Raw genomic sequence first — 14113 nt, 5'->3', positions numbered from 1 at the left:
TCAGATGCTCGTGCACACCCAAAGTACGCACTAGAACGGAATTTTTTCCGATCCAGAAGTAAATGACGCAGCCCCTGCTTCCCCACAAAACGGCCACACCAACGTCCGTCTCCCAATATATAAGGGCTACCTTCAACCAATAAAACCCCCGATGATTCACTCCGGTCCCTCCGGTTGAGCCACAAACACGTGACCGGGCCGAGTCTCGGTTGGGATTTTTAGTTCGGGTGGAGTTTTCCCTAAGCGAATGCAATGCACTATCCCTTTTTGGGCTGTAGTGGCGGGCGGTGACGACCGGTGGATATGCTGGTCCGTGGATACTAGTGGAGGTGGTGGAGGCACTAGGCCCGCCCATTTGCCAGCGTACGTAAGTTAATCCAGCCAACTTTGATACTGTGTATGGACTAGCGTTGTGACTAGGTGACTTTGGGCAATGGAGAATTTTCTCCATTCCGAGCTTAGACCGTCCAATTACAAGCCATTTCTTTCCGTTACCAATACCGTACGGGGGCCACTGAAGAATTGTCTGGTTCCGGTCTGGGGGAGTAATTTCACGGGAATCCCCATACGCAATTACAGGAGCTTTTTTTGGGGGAATTGTACTTAAAGAAAGGACTGCTTCCCCAACGCCCGCAACGTTGGCTTTTCTTTTTCTCTTTTTCCCCCTCTTCATTTGGTCCAGTTGGGAAACGAGTGTATATTAACACATTAGGAAAAAGAAAAGAAAAATACTAGAACAAGAAAAGAAACTCTCCACTCTTCACTTTTCGTCCACCTTCATTCCTTGTTTCTCTCCCTCTGCCACGATTCTACAGCATTATCTCTATATCTTCCCTTCCTTGTCAAGTATCACGTGCTGCTCAACGAATATATGGATAACACATAACACTCGCCTTCACCCATTATGACCAACGCCACGACCGCCACGACCACACCGTCACATCCCAAGAACACAATGTCTTCTACCGATTCCCAAGCAAAACGCAAGGCCTCCACGGCTGGCATGTCCGTCAACACTCGTCCTGTCAAGAGACGTGCTTCGAAAGCGTGCTGTTGTTGTCGAGCTCGCAAGGTCCGCTGCGATGTTGTCGAGAATGGTTCTCCCTGCACAAATTGCCGATTAGATCAGGTCGAATGCGTTGTTACGGAAAGCAAGCGGAGAAAGTGCGTCGACTTCGTCTATCAACGTCAATACTTATATGAAAGCTAACGAACACAGGAAATCCCGCGTTGAGGCTGAAAATGCCAACAATGTTCCCGACTCGCCTCCGGACGCTTCAGAAGACAGTGGGAATTTCTTCCGGAGATTCAGTGAGAGCCGTCTGTCCGATGTGGCACCGGCTTCGCCATCACAGCATTCGCTCGATCTGGACCAAGGCTCACATATGCCTCATCTATTATGTTCGTGCTCTTTGCTCCCTTGTCTTTAGACGGCTGTGACTAATAATTCACATTAGATCAAAACCAGGCAGAACGGATTGGAGCAGAGTCCCGGTTTGGTCGTGGAATGGCCGCGAACCCGGCCGTTCCAGCCACTTTGCCATTGCACCATGTCACCTCGCAAATCCAGCAATTGTTGGACCCGTCCTTTGCTAGCCCCCGTTCGGGAGGCGTCATTCTACCAGATTACATTCGGGGATTGCCTGCTAGGTTGCAGAAGGAAGATATCGACTATTTGGCCATGAAGGGTGCCCTGACTATTCCGGATGTCAATCTGCGTAATGAATTGATCAAGAGTTATATTCACTACGTTCACACTTACATGCCGCTCTTGGACCTCGAAGACTTCTTGCAGACGATTATCCAGAATGATGGAATCAACCGCATGAGCTTGCTGCTCTTCCAAGCTGTCATGTTCGCTGGTACCGCTTTCATCGACCTTAAGCACCTCCACGGCGCCGGCTACACATCACGAAAGGCTGCACGGAAAGCCTTCTTCCAACGAGCCCGACTCCTCTACGACTTTGACTACGAGGTTGATCGTATCTCGCTCGTCCAGTCTCTGTTGCTGATGACTTATTGGTACGAGACTCCGGATGACCAAAAGGACACCTGGCATTGGATGGGCGTCAGCCTGTCGTTGGCCCACACCATTGGTCTACACCGGGACCCCGGGAACTCCCGCATGGATCTTCGTCGTCAGCGGATGTGGAAACGCATCTGGTGGAGCACGTATACTCGCGATCGCTTGATTGCCCTGGGAATGAGACGTCCCATGCGCGTCAAGGATGACGACTGCGATGTGCCTATGTTGACTCTCGACGATTTCGACTTCCATCCGTTCTCTCCCGAGATCGTAGCCATGGTCGGAAATTCGGAGGTGCTGCACAATGTTGAGCACCAGCGTGAACTGGCCCTGATGTTCATCGAGAAGGCCAAGCTGTGTCTCTGCGTTAGCCATGTGCTGTCAGCACAATACTCGGTTCTTAGCCACAAGTTTGGCGGCACGATGGAGACCACCATGATGCTGGTCCCTAAGAAATCTGCCGCTGAGACATTTGAAGTTCGCCGTTGCGATCAGGAGCTGGAAGACTGGCTGGCTAACCTTCCCCCGGAGATCCAGTATTCTCCGGCTGCGTCTTTGAAGCTCACAGAGGCCCAGGAGGTTCTGCATTCGCACCGAGCGCTGCTCAAAATGGTCTACTTGACCACATCCAGTGCCTTGCATCGCCCGCAAGTTCTTCCTTCCATCCCGTTCCCGTCGATGGACGCGGAGCTGCAGGAAATCTCGCGGAACAAGGTGCGGTACGCGGCGGTGGAGATCACCAACATCGCCCAGGACCTGCACAGTCTGGACCTGACCCGTTACTTCCCTACCACCGGTGTGACGGTTCTGCTGCCCGCGGTCATCATTCATCTACTTGATATCAAATCCAGCGACCCTAATGTTCGGATGACCAGTCTCCAGCGCTTCTATCAGTGCATGCGGATCCTCCAGCGTCTACGTGAGATCTATGCCTCTGCTGACTTTGCGACATCATTCTTGGAAGCCGCCATCCGCAAGGCCGGTATCCAGCTCACCGTTGCACCTCAGGATGTGCAACAGCCACCGCCCGTGAACACCGACACTGCCTCCTCCACCATGCCCGACCCTACGCGTCTTAACACCTTGACTCCTCCCCCAGACTCTCTCGCCCAGAAAATACCCGATCTTACCTATCCAAAATCATCTGACACTGGAGCGCTTGGAGCAGCTGAGGAAGGTGGGCCACTGTTTGTGTCGACGCCGCCTCCATCTGATGGCAGCGAGAACGGCAGCACAAACAACCTCAACACTAAATTCCAGCCATCGGATACTTTCCAGATTCCCAGCATGGATTCGGAACTGAGTCTTAGCCAGTTGATGGATTTGGCCAACGATGCCGAAGTAACACAGAATGATTTTGATGCCTTAATCAATTTTGACGATGCCGGAGCCGATTTCTTTGCGGCTGAAAACAACAGCAACAACACCACTGCCACCAATACCACTACGAACAATAACATCAATCATGAGAACAATGGCGGCAACGATTTTGTGGGTCCCATCCCCGACGTGATGAATATGAATGCTGGCGGCAAGGGCGTTAATTTCCCCGGACTTGCTGACGCCGTCGAAGCACCACGCTCGGAGGCTCAAGGTATCACGGCGGATCTGGATGCAGACTTGGGATTGTTTTAAAAAAAAAAAGATGATTTTCCTTCAAGCTTTTCCGTTTTACTTCTGCATTTCTGCATATATGTTACAACACTTGTATTTACGGGACGTTATGACCTTCATTGCTCTGGTTTGGAAAAGATGACACGGGAAGGCGGCGTTCGGCTATGCATTGGGTGCGATATATTTGTTGTATTTGTCACTTTATATACTCTAGGGGGAGTATGAAACGAGAATAATGAACGATTTCTCAACATTATTATTCGGAGTCACATGAGATTACCGTAATTTACAGCCCCAACAGACCCTTTGATCTGCTGGGCCAATATTGGTCAAGCTTTGATGATCCCTCGTCGGCAGTTAGTACCGCGGGGTATCCAGTGCAATTGAGTCAGTTGAATTCGTATTGAACATTTAACTGTACTGTATAGACATGCTCGGAGATCGGAGTACTCCGTACAGACTAGAGAAAGTAATATCTCTTGATACTCTATAATATATGATACTCTATAATATATGAAGAGTACTTTGCGTTGAGCATGAGGTGGTATCTGTTTGTGAGGGGGCCCTGAATGTCCCGTGACGCGCCATTCCCGATTTGGAAGGTCGTTGTCAACGCGTTCTCGATTCACGTTGTTGTCTATGGATAGAATTACAGAGTGCTTTGTTTTCTATCTCTACTACAACAGGAGGATGCTCGAATACTGCCGTCGATTCCAGAATGTCAAACAATCAAACCGGTCAAGCGACAAATGCAGCAAACGGCGGTTTCCATATTCTCCAATAATCCCGCACTGAAACGATCGGCAGCCGGAACGATAGGCAGACAGAAATAAGAATATCCAAGGCATCAGTTTGCCTCTTCCGAAACCTTGCCATCCTGCTTTTGCTTTTGCTTTTACTGCGTGTTTGCACGGACTCCGGAGTTGGTGATGCTAAGCTCTAGCCTAGGCCAAAGGACTCCGTAAAAACCGGTCTAATTGGCGATGATTCTACGCTCTACAGAATACTATGAACGGAGTATGCCGCCAGGTATCCGCTAAATACTACCTTGCCCATGTCTGTGTCTCAGTCTCGGTCTCTAGGATAGGTGCAGCTACATTTTATGGAGTTACTCTTGCTTATCACCTCACTCGCGCCATGTGGGCCATGACCATCGCACTTTTTGTGTGTTTGTATTGCTTACTTGCACTTTGACTCCGGACGGGGTATCGGTGTCGGGGGATGTTCTGTGCTCCGTTCGTTGGGTTAGTGTTATGTACATCACGGGTGGTCGAGTCTCCTGATCGTCTACTATGTATAAAAGGGAAGCTGCCGCATCCTTTTCATGATGGATTTTGTAGTTGCGTTGCATAGTGCTGGTGGTGTTTCTTTTCTTTTTCTCTTGGATTTCTTGAACAGCCAGCCCCCTCTTCCCAAGTCACCAAGGCTGTAGCCATGCGCTTCCAGCTGTTGTCCCTCCTATCGCTGGTTGCAACCAGCCTGGCCCATCCAACAGACGAATTCCACGTTGGCAGGCGCCAGGTCCCCAAGGAACCTACCGGCGTCCATACCCTCACGACAGCCAACAACATCACCATTCGCTACAAGGAGCCAGGCAAAGAGGGGGTCTGTGAGACGACTCCGGGAGTCAAGTCGTACTCCGGGTATGTTGACCTGTCGCCGACTTCTCATACGTTCTTCTGGTTCTTCGAGGCCAGACATGATCCGCAGAATGCGCCCATTACGTTGTGGTTGAATGGTGGTCCGGGAAGTGACTCTTTGATTGGATTGTTGGAGGGTATATCTCTGCCCAGTGGGCCTCTTCAGTTGCATATGATTGAATGCTAATGATCGCAGAATTGGGTCCGTGCCATATCAACTCCAGCTATGAGACCTATACCAACCCCCACTCTTTCAATGAAGTCTCCAACATGCTCTTCATTTCCCAGCCGTTGGGTACTGGTTTCTCGTACAGCGATACTGAGCTTGGTTCGCTCAATCCGCTTACTGGTGCTGTCGAAGATGAAGCTTTCGATGGTGTGCAGGGTAGATACCCCAAGATCAATGCTACTTTGACTGGTGCGTCCTGCCTTCTTGTCTTGATATGCATTTATTGATCGGGAGTAGATACCACAAACCTTGCTGCTAAGGCCGCTTGGGAAGTCCTGCAGGGGTTCCTTGGTAGCCTGCCAAAATTGGACTCTAAGATCAAGTCCAAGAAGTTCAACCTGTGGACAGAGAGTTATGGAGGGTAAGTCGAGTTCCCGTCTTAAAACGGATATACGCTAACTGCTCTTCAGACATTACGGACCTGCTGTGAGTTTTTCCTGTATACAGAAAAGTGCCATTGTACTAACTTTACAGTTCTTCAACCACTTCCACGAGCAAAACCAGAAGATCGAGTCTGGTGAGAAGGAAGGTATCGCTCTTGACTTTGAGTCTCTGGGTATCATCAACGGCATCATCGATGAAGCAATTCAGGCTTCTCACTACCCTGAATTCGCTGTCAAGAACACCTACGGAATCAAGAGTGTAAGCTCTCATCCCTGCTGAATAAGTGTGCTATGTACTGACAAACCAGATCAACGACACCGTTTACAACTACATGAAATTTGCCAACAGCATGAGCAATGGCTGCCAAGACCAAATCATCTCCTGCAAGCAAACAAACCGCACCTCCCTCGTAGATTACAGCATCTGCACCGAAGCTGCCAACATGTGCCGCGACAATGTCGAAAGCCCTTACTACCAGTACTCCGACCGCGGCGTCTACGACATCCGCCACCCAAGCAATGACCCCACCCCACCAGCTCGTTACAGCAAATACCTGCAAAAGCCCTCTGTCCAAAACGCCCTGGGTGTTAACCTCAACTACACCGCCTCCAGCACAGAGGTGTACTACGCCTTCCAGCAGACCGGCGACTTCGTCTGGCCGAACTTCATCGATGATCTTGAGGAGATTCTTAAGCTTCCTGTTCGTGTTTCGCTGATTTACGGTGATGCGGATTACATCTGTAACTGGTTCGGTGGCGAGGCTATCTCGCTTGCTGCGAACTACACGCATGCGGAGCAGTTCCGCGCTGCGGGTTATGCGCCGATGGTCGTTGATGGGGTCGAGTATGGTGAGACCAGGGAGTATGGGAACCTCTCGTTCACACGGGTTTATGAGGCTGGCCACGAGGTGCCGTACTATCAGCCCATTGCTGCGTTGCAGTTGTTTAATCGCACGCTGAACGGGTGGGATATCGCGCAGGGTAAGGTGAAGATTAACGACCTTGATGCACCTTATGTCACCAATGGTACTGCTAAGGCTACGCATACGCAGACTTCGGTCCCCTTGCCTTCGGCTACGGCTAGTGTTAGTGCTAACGGTAGTCATTGATGATATTGCTGCTACGACTGATGACTTATCCTCGTACAACTGATTTGATACCGTTATACATACAAAGCACGTGTCCCTTATGGGTACACTAATGGGCACGTGCATATAATACAATGACAATGCGGCTTAGTGCATCTCTTATATGCATCTGCAACTGCCCGACGTAAGGTCTAGTGAGACACAAATCATGTAGAACAGTTATATTCAACCTCCCAAACACAGGGGCACTATGTGCCTGACTCATCAAGTAGACACTATTATGTTCACATCAAAGGTACAAGGGGTAATAACCAAATGACAAACCAGACCGAAGCCCAAAAATAAAGAGAATCCTGCCCAAACTATGGATAAACGAAAAGGAAGAAAATGATCACTCATGGCAAACGGTCTTCTCCTCTCCGTGTTCTTTCTGAGAGGGAGAGGAAGGCATTGGAGAATCTTCCATGGGAATACCGACATCCTTGTGAGTCTCATCGGAGAATTTGAGGTCTTCTTCAATATCGGAGTGTTCCTTGATCTTGAAGAAGATGATTGGCGAGGCAATCAGGAGACTACCAACGAGGAGACCCCAGCAAGAAGCAAATTCCGTCATGAAAGCGGTACCTTGTGCATCCATGCTGTACAAGACAATTAGCAATTTGTATATCTATGCGCCTTGGAGTAAACTTACCGCCACATGCCCGCTGCACCAGCAGACTGAAGACCCTTGTAAAATCCAGCAAAGTTGGCGAGTTTTCGACTGTTGTTCGTGAGCGACCCCATGAACCAATACGCGCAGGTTTGAAAAGCAGCGTCATAGAATCCGTAGAAGATGTAGAGGAACATGGGACCGATATAGCCACTGTCAGTCCAATCCTTAGTTGCGGTCACGGTGTCGCGGGTGTATTGTTTCTGAAAGGCATATCCGCCACCCCAGACGCCCATTGTAATGGCGAGAAGAAGACCAAAGTTGATCTTGGCCCTGGTAGGACGAGAGAACCATTTCAAATCCAATGTCATGCCGAACACGAAAGCTCCAACCATCTGGCTGAGCCAGTATAACAAACTGTTGAGCGAGCGGGTACGAATGTTGAAATAGGCGCCGTTGACGCTGTTGAAATGATATCCGTAGAACCAGTTGCTTGCCAAGAACATGGGAAAGAAGAGGATGATATACCAGTCAGTGCGCAGTGTCTGCAAGAGACCCATAAGCTCGGATTTCCAGGTGGGATTCTTCATAACGATAACACGAGAATGATCCCTGCGCATGACGTATTTTGAATCCACGAGAACCCAGGCAAGCATAAAACCAATAGCCATGAGGACCATAAAAGCGATGTATGTGCCATCATTGACCTGTCCGGAATTCGAGTGCAGGTTCTGACCCAAAGGGATCTGGTAGGGCGTTAGTTTGATATATCAAGTCACCAAGGAAGATTCTACCTACCAAACCTCCAATGACACCACCCAAGTTGAAGATAACCCAGAAAATAGCAATAAATTTGCCCTTCTCCTTCTCATTCGGATAACTCATCATGACAGCGCCTTGAGCGCACCATAGAAGACCTCCGCATACACCCAGCAAAGCACCAGCGAAGATGAGGAAACCGACATTCTGGTTGTGGTTGTAGGACAGCAGAGAAGCGACGTAGAGGAAGTAACCGAAGCCACCAATGGACAAAGTCAAGCGCAATCCGATCCAGTTGGCGATAGAACCAGCGAAGAAGCCAACAACAGCGAAAGTACTGTACAGAGCGGTGTTGGCGTCACTAACATCTTTGGCATCCACTTGACCACCGCCGCCTAGGCCACTGACGGCATTGAACATACCAGGGCAGAGGAAGCAGACAAAGGATACCAACACCAGCTGCACCTCCGGAGAAGCAAACCACGGGAATGTCCACATGCCGATTTTCCTGGGCTTGTACATCCAGGGCTTTCCCAAGGGCTCTGAATGGTCCATGGACTCAGGATCGACACTGGATGCCCAGTTTAAGTCCTTCTTTTCACTGTGCTTGGTGTCGTGTTGCATTTCGACGCTGCTTGAGGGGGTCGACATAATCCTATGTGAAGGAGTGCGGATAAGAAGAATGCAGAGGAAGAAATAAAAGGTCAAAGAATATGTGCACCACAGTGGTCATGTATATGGAATCAGGCAAACATATGAACAATGAAAATCTGTTGTGTGACCTGATGAAGGGAAGCAAAATATACAAACAAGGCGAGAGTATATATATGTTTGCTATATGTACACAGCAAATATAGCAGAAAAAAGAAAAGTCGATCTCCAAAAAATAGAAATGAACAATTCACACCGGTTGAAGGAAAGAGCAAGAATGAAGGGATACGCAGTGACCCGTTGGGGGGGCGATACTAAGACAGAAAGGCAAGAAGGACCCTCTAGTTATAACTGCACCACAAGCAAGTATGTGCGAATTCAGTAAGACCAGAGAGATGAGAGAAAGCGCAAAAGCCGCGGAATTGAACTTGAATGAAGAGAATACGAATGTGTGATATGCACAAGGAAATTGAACACGAGACCTAAATAAGAAGAATAATAGCCATTTAGCTAAGCGGCTTGTTTCGCGGGGTTTAGTGCCGAACACGAGATAATGAATGTTCTATTGATTCTATTGGGCTTGAAACTAGCGGTGTTTATCGGGGGGAGATAGCAGGATACGGCCTGTTCCGTTGCGGGTTTTCCAGCAGCAACCACAGCATCATCATCATTACTGGCATCATCATGATAGCCGGCCACTGAAGAACACAGAAACGTCAATTCCATGGCGAGGATGGGCAAAAAACTGGTCATCATTGCACGAAAACGAAGTGACGGTTGCATTGAGAATTGTGCGACAGACTGGGTCGATGTCCGGATGCGGGAAATTCGAGGGAAAATTGGCTGAGTCAGAAATCTGGGGATGGCTGATAAGTGATATCGGTGAAAATGATTGGAAACGATGTAAATGGATTGTGGAATCCCATGGAATTGAATATAATTGAAGATATATGAAGAGATAGCATACAAAAGAAGAGATGAGGTTAGATGTATTCTAAAATGAAGGTCTAAATGACAGGGATCAGGTGGTCTCTATGCACGTGTCTCTTTTATGTACTCTGTATTATGCCGTACAGTAAGTAATCTTCCCGTGTATCGTACGGTATCATACTGTACCATTAATGTCGTATCCGCATCATCGATAAGCATCATCCAGTCCCTTTGGTTAAGGCAAAACGTGCATTTGCCTGGGGAAGAAGGCCCATGTGTTCCTCTGTCAGTGCCTATTATATCTTCATCCTGTATCCTCTTTCTCATGGTCTGACATGTTGCACATTGACACACAACCTCGGATATATTTCCCGTTGTTTATGCCATCCTCTATATAGATCATCATAGCACAAGCAAGCATACATGATGCCCGGCAAAACCACAACCACTCCACGTATCACCAAATTCACCAACTGTCGCATCCTTAAGGATAAGGAATTGGTCGAACAGGATCTTTGGATCGATTCACGTTCCGGCAAAATCCTCCGGGACCAAGTCGCCTTCTACGAACTGCATCTCTTGCCCGATGAAGTCATCGATCTGGGTGGCCGTATCCTGGCCCCCGGTCTTATTGATGTCCAGTTGAACGGCGCCCAGGGGTTTGATTTCTCGGTACCACAGGCTTCCCGAAAAGCGTATGATGATGGGTTGCGCATTGTTAACAAGGGTCTGGCGCGGACTGGAGTGACTTCATATTTACCAACGGTTGTTAGTTCCACACCGGAAGTATATTGGCAGGTGCGTATCACGTCTGGCATCTTTACATGTGCGCTCTGTTTCTAAAAGAATGAAATAGGTTCTACCCTCTTTGGCTCCATCCAACAGCTATCACCGCGGGGAAGATGGTGCAGAATCATTGGGAGCTCATGTTGAGGGCCCATTCATCAGCCCGGGCCGTAACGGCATTCACAAACCCGAGGTGCTCCAAGCTTCTCAAGATTGGAAGGACCTGGTCCACTGCTACGGCCAGGAGAACCTCAATTCATCCATTAAGGTGATCACCGCCGCACCAGAAGTGGGTGATATGGCCGCCCACATCCCACGCTTCGTAGAACGAGATATCGTCTACTCCATCGGCCACTCAGACGCCACCTATGAGCAAGGACTAGTAGCGATACAGAACGGTGCCTCGATGGTCACCCATCTCTTCAATGCAATGCGGCCCTTCGAGCACCGCAATCCGGGCATCTTCGGCCTCCTGGGCCAAAGCGAACGGCATCATCGGCCGTATTACGGTGTGATTGCAGATGGGATTCATCTGCATCCCACTTCCATCAAGATTGCATACCATGCCCATCCTGACGGTCTCGTTCTCGTCACTGACGCTATGCGTCTTTGCGGACTCCCCGATGGTATCTATGATTGGACCAACGGGGACCGGATTATCAAATCCGGTGCTCGTCTGACGCTCGAGGGCTCTAATAAGATCGCTGGTAGTTCTGCGACGCTGATTGAGTGCGTGAACAATTTCCGGCGCTGGTCAAATGCATCTGTTGCTGATGCGTTGCGTGCTGTGACTGCCACCCCTGCGCGGATGCTGGGTCTGCAGGGTGTCAAGGGTACTTTAGATGCGGGCGCTGATGCCGATCTTGTCGTTCTGGATGACTCTGACTCTGATGCCGATCCGACTCTGACTGTTGACCAAGTATGGAAATTCGGTGTGAAGATTTTCGACGAAGAGAAAAGTGTATAGTTTTCTTACTTCCCTTTTGCTGTTTTGGTCTACAGATTCTAATACCTCTTTTGGCTCTTTACCACCTTATATAGCTAGATGCCAATATAGATAACCAATAGATTGTCTAATTTTGAATTTATGTATCAAATTCGGAGCAACACGTACATTATTCATAGCGTATCATGTCACATCTCCATCTATATATATATCCTGCTTTTAAAGAAGAGAATCTCAAGCGCTCAAATGCAAACATATCAAAGAGCAAATATTCCCCCAAAGCTTTATACATAATACCAACAGATATACAAAGCAAAATAGAAAATTAGTATATCCTGTTCGACTCCAATGCAACGCCGCTGGGAGTTGACGTCGGGCAACATTCGTTCTTTCGAACAAAGAAAAAGAAAAAGGATACCCATCACAGGCGATCCCTTTACAGTCTAGGCTGGTTGCGGGTCCAGCCGGCCTCTTCAGCAATCAGTTCGGCGCAACGCTCGCCAATGGACAGCACAGTCAACATGGGGTTGACAGTAGGCATGTCGGGGAAAACACCCGCATCAGCAATGCGGATACCGTTCAGACCGCGGACCTTCAACTTCGGGTCGACAACAGCCTTCGGGTCACGGGTAGTGTCACCCATCTTGGTGGTGCCAGCCGGGTGGTACACGGTGTGGGCAGCACGACGGCCGTACTCGGAGAGCTCTTCGTCGGTCTGGACCTTGGGGCCAGGAGCAACCTCACGCTTGATCCAATCCTTGAAGGGCGACTGCTTGGCAACCTCACGCGCGGCCTTGAATCCGGCAACAATTGTGGCAGCGTCATAGCCCTCAGGGTCGGTGAAGTAACGGAAGTCTAGGGCGGGCTTCACGGAAGGGTCGGCCGAAGTCAAATAGAGACGGCCGCGAGAACGGGGACGAGGGATGTTAGGGGTCATGCAGAAAGCGTCCTTGGGTACGTCATATCCAAGGCGCTCTGTGTTGAGACAGAAGGGAATCTGGTAGCAGTGCATCATGATATCGGAAGCCTGGCCGTCATCGCCATTCGCATTGGGAGCCTCGCGACGCAGGAAGATGGCAGCGTCCGAATCCATGACGGTTTGGTTGGGAGGAACAGGCTGGTTCAGCTCCCAGAGGATGATTGTCTCGGGGTGGTCGAGAAGGTTCTCACCAACGCCAGGCAAATCCTTAACCACAGGAATGTTTAGCGACGATAGCTGCTCACGGGGTCCCAGTCCAGAGAGCAGCATCAGCCGAGGAGTATCGACAGCACCGGCACACAAGATGGTCTCCCGCTTGGCGCGCAGAGTGCGCTTAACACCGGACTGGAGGGTGACATCGACACCGGTGACGGTGCTCCCCTCGACGTTGACGTGTGACACCCAAGCGTTGGTCAGAACAGTCAAGTTGGGGCGCTTCTCTTCTCCGCGCAGGATAGGATGGATGTAGGCGACAGAAGCGCTGCTGCGGCGGCCATCATCAGGGTTGTAGGCAACGGAGAGGAAACCAACACCGTCGTTCAGTTCACCCTTGGAACGGATCTCCTTGTTGAAGTCGGAAAGAACGGGGATGTTCAAGGCGGTAGAACAGGATTGAACCCAGTCCTTGCAGAGCTGGTTACGGTGGTTCTCGTGGACAGGCTGGACAGTATTGCGCAGACCGTCGAGCAAGCGGGTAAAGGTCTCAAAGCCCCAACCCTTGCAGCCCATATTCTCCCATCTTCGGCAGTCATACTCGAAGGGACGGAACGAGATGAGAGTGTTGTGACTGGAGCAACCACCCAAGACCTTGGCGCGCGAGTGACGAATGTGACTGTTGCCTAGAGAAACGTTAGTTTTCTTTTAATCTCCTCTTTGGACTCTATATGTATTGGCACTTACCCATGGGCTGTTCGACAGTAGGATAGTCATAGTCGAGCTCGCCCCCCAGCAGGTTGAGCCACTCCTTGAGCTTCAGGACGCGATCATCCATGTAGTCACTGGGGCCACCCTCAATGACGAGGATGCGCTTGTTGGGAAGGTACTGAGCTAGCCGACTGGCAATAACGCAGCCAGCAGTGCCACCGCCAACGATGATGTAGTCGTAGTTGTTGACATCGCTGGCGGGGAACTCACTGGTGGTAACGGTAGTGGTAGCCATGTTGAATGAAGCCGGAAGGACGGAGCTGCGAAGGACGAAGGAAGGAGAAAGTATTAGATAGTAGAGAGGAAAAAGAAAAAGATGCCGGAGAAAAAAAAAGAAGAAAAAAAAAGAAAAAAAAAAAAAAAAAAGATTGGAACCAGATTGAATTTAAGACAAAATGCGGTGATACTTTTTTTTTTTTTTTTTCTCTTGGAGTGCTCCAAACAGGCAAGTGGGCCATAATGCAGCGGCATCATTGGAGCCTGGGGGTTATACGGACAAAACTCCAAGC

The 14113-nt window shown here is 49.6% G+C and overlaps 5 protein-coding genes across 5 annotated transcripts; 3 read left to right on the top strand and 2 right to left on the bottom strand.

Moving 5' to 3' along the window:
- Positions 1–904: 904 nt before the first annotated feature.
- Positions 905–3661, top strand: farB1 (putative C6 transcription factor (Ctf1B); the record flags this gene model as incomplete). The annotated part of the gene is made up of 3 exons (XM_040786309.1): positions 905–1164; positions 1220–1401; positions 1458–3661. 3 exons carry the CDS (start codon positions 905–907, stop codon positions 3659–3661), a joined length of 2646 nt encoding a protein of 881 aa, XP_040639613.1.
- A 1306-nt stretch (positions 3662–4967) lies between these two features.
- On the top strand, positions 4968–7001 carry EURHEDRAFT_514837 (S10 family peptidase; the record flags this gene model as incomplete). Its single annotated transcript, XM_040786308.1, has 7 exons — positions 4968–5068; positions 5155–5417; positions 5477–5698; positions 5747–5870; positions 5920–5935; positions 5984–6151; positions 6201–7001. The coding sequence occupies 7 exons, from the start codon at positions 4968–4970 to the stop codon at positions 6999–7001; spliced, it is 1695 nt and encodes a 564-aa protein (XP_040639612.1).
- A 370-nt stretch (positions 7002–7371) lies between these two features.
- EURHEDRAFT_514836 (unc-93 family MFS transporter) lies at positions 7372–8943 on the bottom strand (the record flags this gene model as incomplete). Its single annotated transcript, XM_040786307.1, has 3 exons — positions 7372–7618; positions 7672–8375; positions 8428–8943. The coding sequence occupies 3 exons, from the start codon at positions 8941–8943 to the stop codon at positions 7372–7374; spliced, it is 1467 nt and encodes a 488-aa protein (XP_040639611.1).
- A 1253-nt stretch (positions 8944–10196) lies between these two features.
- EURHEDRAFT_411654 (N-acetylglucosamine-6-phosphate deacetylase) lies at positions 10197–11859 on the top strand. Its single transcript, XM_040781692.1, has 2 exons — positions 10197–10767; positions 10826–11859. Exons 1-2 carry the CDS (start codon positions 10393–10395, stop codon positions 11720–11722), a joined length of 1272 nt encoding a protein of 423 aa, XP_040639610.1. The 5' UTR covers positions 10197–10392; the 3' UTR covers positions 11723–11859.
- Positions 11795–13925, bottom strand: EURHEDRAFT_477307 (GMC family oxidoreductase). The gene is made up of 2 exons (XM_040785437.1): positions 13581–13925; positions 11795–13519 (listed from the first exon to the last, which is right to left on the bottom strand). Exons 1-2 carry the CDS (start codon positions 13837–13839, stop codon positions 12138–12140), a joined length of 1641 nt encoding a protein of 546 aa, XP_040639609.1. The 5' UTR covers positions 13840–13925; the 3' UTR covers positions 11795–12137.
- Positions 13926–14113: the final 188 nt, after the last annotated feature.

This window comes from Aspergillus ruber (genome assembly GCF_000600275.1).
Source record: "Aspergillus ruber CBS 135680 unplaced genomic scaffold scaffold00010, whole genome shotgun sequence".
In the NCBI taxonomy this organism is placed as follows: Eukaryota; Fungi; Ascomycota; class Eurotiomycetes; order Eurotiales; family Aspergillaceae; genus Aspergillus; species Aspergillus ruber.
Note: the sequence above shows the minus strand (reverse complement) of the source record. Positions and strands in the feature narration are given on the sequence as shown.